This window comes from Aegilops tauschii, chromosome 7, assembly GCF_002575655.3.
Source record: "Aegilops tauschii subsp. strangulata cultivar AL8/78 chromosome 7, Aet v6.0, whole genome shotgun sequence".
Classification (NCBI taxonomy): Eukaryota; Viridiplantae; Streptophyta; class Magnoliopsida; order Poales; family Poaceae; genus Aegilops; species Aegilops tauschii.
Window position 1 is genome coordinate 160,676,254 of NC_053041.3, and position 5,874 is coordinate 160,682,127.

Genomic DNA, 5,874 nt, shown 5'->3' on the forward strand with positions numbered 1-5,874 from the left:
AGTTGGATTACTTGTAATATAATGTGTGGAGAGGCCCCAATATTTTGGATTTAATAGTTGGGCCACCAAGCAATGGTTGGGACCTGGGTTGGAGCTCAATACCCAAAACCAAATCAGAGCAGGCCACAGGATCATGTACTGTTGTGTGCACAGGGTTTCAACTTCAAAAGCCTTTATAAACAGAAACGTTACCTCTCGACCGTCAGCTAGAGCGACCCTTCTATCTCTTGTCGGATTCGTTTGCACGAATCCCAACGCGGGTTTCTAGCCACGTCAGATCCCCTAACCAGTTCGCTATAAGTGAACTGTATTTATTATAAGAAATGTCGAGATGCCATTTTTTTAATTAAGAGATGGCAATTTTTAGTAAGAGATGACATTTTTATTTATATTAACAGATGCCGTTTTATATTAAATATGGATTTTATTATTATTAAGAGATGACATTTATTATTAAAGATGGCATTTTATTATTAAGAGATGGCATTGTTTATGATGGCATTTTAACAGATGGCATTTTTCGTTTTTTTGGTCTATGGCAAAAAATGTTCTCTATATTTTTAGAGCATGGCAATTTTCATTTTTGTCAGATCATTGCATTTTATAAATTTTTTTGTTTATAAGAAAGTTTATATTTTTAAAATATCTTTTTTTGAGTAAAAAAATCTCTTCTTTTTTGTGTATATAGGAAAACTGCAATTGGGCCTGTAGGACTGGAAACCTAAGGGGAAGCTAAAGGGGCCTCTATGGGCTGGTTCGGTCGATCGCGGCCCTGTTCGCTGGTCGATCGACCAGCCAGCGAACGAATCAGTCGCTGGAGCCTCCATCCTGGGGATCGAACGCCAGATATTGCAGTCCTTATCAAAAGATTCGCAAGAAACAAACATCAGCAAGCACTTTACTGCTCAGTCCAGTTTCAGATAAATCTGTGATGTGACCACACTTCCTTCAGTTGATGCCATGCTCAACACTTGAAGCAAAGATCACACTCTATTTATGCGGCAGCCAAAGATGTCCTACAAAGTGACCAAAGCGCTCAACTTTCACATCAGATGTTCCCACCAAAGCAAGGCTCCCAGATCAGCCCACAAGAGTGCACTACAACCTAATCAAATACTAAAAAGTGAAGATGATCTAGTCCACAAAGTTCAAGTAAGCAAGAAGCAAACTGCCCACATCACAGGGGCAAGCATCCAAATGTCCAGTCAAGATCAAGTGCCGACGGCGGGGTGGCCAGGTCCACATCCCTTTCAGGCTGGTGGGGTGGAGCAACTCATCCAGGTTGCATTAGATGAATCTTTTCCGCGTCGTGAGCAAAGCGCTTGCTCTGAAAATCACAAGCCACCACAATAGGCGCAAGAGGTCATGTGCATCGGAAAGTCGAGGGTACCATTGCACACAACTGGACGGTTGCCATCTGACGGCACAATTTGCCGATATGGCACACTAGGTAGCAGGTCGCGCGGCAATCGGCATTCTTCACCGGTGTAACCACTAACAAATGACACTTTGAGCAAGTCGATAGATCACATCCTTCAGCTTCCCCTTAAAACTTCCTTACTGCCAGTAGGTAGATTGAGTTCACAAATATGGTATCTAGCCTGAAATCATACAGCTGGAAGCCCCCTAACAACAATACAAGACGGGAACCTGAAATTGCCATTACATGTATGCAGGGCAAGGCACCACTGCCCATAAATCTTCCTACCATTAGTGTTGTTGGGTTGTTGGGAGGTTACGACCTCTTCTGGAAACACCATTTCCTACACAGGAAATTAGCATGTCAGCAATGACTGGAAAAATTGTCACAGCCGCTAGATAAAATAACATTATGGGACACTCAGTAACTTTGAATGCAAAGTTTGTTGCTCTGAACCTAGTGCTCCTTCTATTCGGGGAAAGCTATCGTTTTAGAAGTGGTTCAAGATACCTACATTTTGATACATTTTGCTTTTCTGTTGAAGGACTCAATCGTCAGCTATTAACATGCCAACATTAAACACGAGTTCTTTTAGTGATCTCCTTTTGCTGCTAGTTGGCAACGGGTCATTTCTTCTTGCTGTTTAATGATAGTTGGTGTCAGGTCTTTTCAAATGGCATTTAATTAGCACCACACACCTTTCACCTACTCTGGTATTGTACCACTCTTCTATCTTTGATGGTTGAGTACGGCTTTATCTTGTTGTGCTGTCTTATAAGACTGTCCTATTTCACTGACACTAGCTTGCCTGAGTTCCTGTAACAGGGCAGTAGCTTGAGAAGTTTAATCTTCCACTCTGCCAAAATCAAGGATTTGCTTCCTCACATAGCATGTTTCAGTTATACATTTTTCTTACTTGAGGACTTGGCCCTTTTATTGAGTTTATTTTCAGTCTTGTAGGCATTCTGTACAGTTTATTTTAATATAGATTTATCAAGCAGTGTCATCCATCAAAGTTCTCCTTGAAAAAACAATTATGTGGTGCACATTATATTTGGTATACAACATTTATAATATTGCTTTGAAACAAGAGAAAATAGCTTACCTTGGCTATTCCTGAATTTCTTCTTTGATACAACAGTACCTTGCTAAGGGACAAACAGCCTTGACATCCTTGGGTTTCTGGACTCCTAACTTTATCGTACACGATTGACAAAGCTTCCCATGAGTAACAAATAGACAATTCAAGTCAAACTTCAGATCATCAGGAATCTTATTATTCAGATGAATGTATGCTTTCTCCCTAGTAGCTGTTGGAGGAACCCAACCAATAGCCTTTGTAATGCGGAGTACCTATTGCAGAAATATGTATTACCAGTTACCACGCATATGTAATGCACGTTAAAATAATGCCCAGAGATAACAGTTGACCAATAAAGATTCACGTACATGAGTATCTACTGGAAAGTCATCCTTTTGAAGATAGAACATCAGGACACATGCCACCTGTCATAACATGCATAATTATATGAATGCCATCAGTCAGATGCTTGATTACTCCAGCAGCCTCACATTATCCAAAAATCAAACAGCCAACATAATAGGATACAACAACTAATTAAACAGCATGCAGAAAGTTACATAAACATTTGCTATTATAAATCCTTCTTCATTTGTTCTGATTTCTGAACAAGTATGTTTGAGTTCTGTTGTGCCACACAAACTATAAAAGGCTTAAATATTGATGAGGGTTAGCAACCATTGTGCTCAATATGTAAAAACTTTAAAGAACCTCTGTTTGGAAGGCTAAAATTGTAGTCGGTAGTGCCACAGCATCAGTTAAGCACAAAGAAACACAAATCCATCAAGGCGACAAGCCTTAACACATTTGTTCTAATACCTCCAGCATACCACAAGAAGATGTATAACAGTATAAGATTTTGAGTTTTTGCATACTCCATCCGTAAATTGGTGACATTTCGGACACTGAGATGGTCTCTAACATGCATCTCGGACCATTGCTTTCTGTGGGTATATATGACAATAAAGTTATGAAGTTTTTTATTGTCAAAATATTTTTCATGATAAACCTAATGATACTATTTTCATCTTACCAATCTAAATATTGTTGATAAATTACTAGTCAAAGTTATAGAAGTTTGACTGCGCGATCGTTATGAGGTCATATGCATTTACAAACAGAAGTGCCATCATAACATGAAAGTTAATCCGTTTAAGCACACCACATATTTGTAGTGTTTTGCTCAAAGGCTAGAGTTCCGGTGATTTAGTACAGAATATCAAACAATGCTACGGTTAATCCGCTGCCTTCTGATCATTATTTCTTAACTCTCATGAGGTACCCACTCTCACTTCAACTACCTATTGCTAGGTTTCATCCTTTACAACAGACCAAAGGCGCAGCCTTCTTGCTTTACCATGAATTGCGCCGAACTTCACATACCTCCAGCAACCAGACCAGAAAGCTCATTGCAGTGAAACAAACAAGAAAGAGATGTAGTAACTCACAGTCTTTGGCCCAATCCCTTTGAACTGCGAGAGCTCCCTCTTGACCTCATCCACGGACAGCTCCCGCAGGTACTCGAGGCAAATCGCGCCCCTCTTCTCCCTCACGCCCCTCAGCATCGCCCGGATCCTCGCCGCCTTCGTCGCAGCCAGGCCCCCACACCTGATGGCGTCCTCCAGCCCCATCCCCTCCTCGTCGACCACCTTCAGAACGCAACAATGAAGATACTGTTATGGGCGGGGGCTTCTAGAAGCTTCAGGAAGGGGGCTAGTCAGCCATCGAGGACTCACTGCTACCTACCTGATCCCAGGAGGGGAAGGCGGCCTTGAGGGAGGCGAATGCGCGGCGGGAGATGGCGTCGGTGGTGTTCTGCGAGAGGAGGGTGGTGACGAGCCCGTCTAGGACGGTCGGACGAGGAGCCGGCTGGTCGCCCTCGTCCTCAGGCGAGAGGCCGAGGCGGAGGAGGCGGAAGGGCGCGAACTCGTCGGGGAAGCCATGGAAGGCGAGGAGGGCGTCGCGGACGGCCAGGCATTGAGCGGGGGAGGGGGCGGCGTGGCCATGGTAGGGCTCCAGCGGAGAGTCGCGCCTCGACGGCGAGGCCGGCAGCTTCCGCTTGGGCTTCCGGGTCATCTTGCCGGCTGCGTCGTAGAGGCGGCGGTCGCCGGCGATGCGGGTGGTGCGGAAGGGCAAGTGGGTGAGCCCGTTGTGGGCTTGACTACACCTCGCTTCTAGCGAGACCCAGGCAAGCCTCGCGAACCGAGGCGCAACATGGACCGGCCCAGGCGCGCGGGAGGCCACAGCCTCTTTTTTGTTTTTGCTTTCTTTTTTTCTTTGTGTTTATATTTCCAAATATTCTGAATAAATATATTACACAAAAAATTAATAAAAAATAAGAAAAATACGTTAACCAAGCATTTGAAAAATGTTAAATGTGTATAGAGAAAATGTTTCTCATGTATACAAAAAAATACAACTATGCATGAAAAAAGTTGATCATGTATTCAAAAAATGTTAATCAAGCATTTGAAAAAATAATTAATATTTTATTTGGAAAATGTGAAATGTGTATTAAAAAATGTTAATCTTATATTTGAAAAATATTATTCAAGCATTTGAAAAATGTTAAATCATTATAGAAAAAATTTAGACCATGTATTAGAAAAATCTTAATCTTGTATTTGAAAAACTCTCAATAAAGCATTTGAACATGTTAAATGTGTATAGAAAAAATGTTGACCATTTATTAAAAACATGTTAATCTTGTATTTAAAAAATGTCAATCAAGCTTTTAAAAATATTAAAAAGGTGTATGAAAAAAGTTGACCATGTGTCCAAAACATATTAAACTTGTATTCTAAAAATGTTAAACGTGAATTAGAAAAATATATTAGATATACCAAAAAAGTTGACCATGTGTTCGAAACATATTAATCTTATATTATAAAAATGTTAAACGTGTATTAGAAAAATGTATTAGATATACCAAAAAAATGTACAATGTGTATGGAAAAATGTAGACATCAAAAAATAAGTTTTCACCAAATTTTAATCAAGTATTTTAAAATGTTTAACATGTATAAAAATATTTCCGATATCTATGATTTTTTAATGTGCACTTCAATAAAGTTAACATGTGTTGAACAAAAAAGAAAACAGATGAAAATCGACAAAAAATATAAAAAAAAAAGAAAAGGCAAAGAAATCAAGAGAAATGAAAAGAAACAAAGAAAACAAAAGTATAATGAGTAACGATAGGAAAACAGAAGAAACCAAGTGAAAGACAAAAGAAAACCAAATTTATAACTAAGAAAAAAGAAAAACCGAATAAAAAAACCAAAGAAAGATGAAGGAAAAATAAAAAATAGTGAAAACCGATAAATAAACAATAAAAACCAGTGAAAACAATGAAACCGGGGGGGGGGGGTAG

At 40.1% G+C, this 5,874-nt stretch overlaps 1 protein-coding gene across 1 annotated transcript; it reads right to left on the minus strand.

The window, feature by feature from the left end:
* Positions 1-1,518: 1,518 nt before the first annotated feature.
* LOC109751536 (putative DNA glycosylase At3g47830) lies at positions 1,519-4,663 on the minus strand. The gene is made up of 5 exons (XM_020310419.4): positions 4,248-4,663; positions 3,950-4,150; positions 2,870-2,926; positions 2,526-2,773; positions 1,519-1,763 (listed from the first exon to the last, which is right to left on the minus strand). The coding sequence occupies exons 1-4, from the start codon at positions 4,575-4,577 to the stop codon at positions 2,531-2,533; spliced, it is 831 nt and encodes a 276-aa protein (XP_020166008.1). The 5' UTR covers positions 4,578-4,663; the 3' UTR covers positions 1,519-1,763; positions 2,526-2,530.
* Positions 4,664-5,874: the final 1,211 nt, after the last annotated feature.

Coding starts and splice junctions, on each gene's coding strand:
- LOC109751536 (XM_020310419.4), bottom strand. CDS start 4,577: ATGACCCGGAAGCCCAAGCGGAAGCTGCCGGCCTCGCCGTCGAGGCGC. Junction 4,151..4,247: donor CCTTCCCCTCCTGGGATCAG/GTAGGTAGCAGT, acceptor TGCGTTCTGAAG/GTGGTCGACGAGGAGGGGAT. Junction 2,927..3,949: donor AAGGGATTGGGCCAAAGACT/GTGAGTTACTAC, acceptor ATGTTATGACAG/GTGGCATGTGTCCTGATGTT.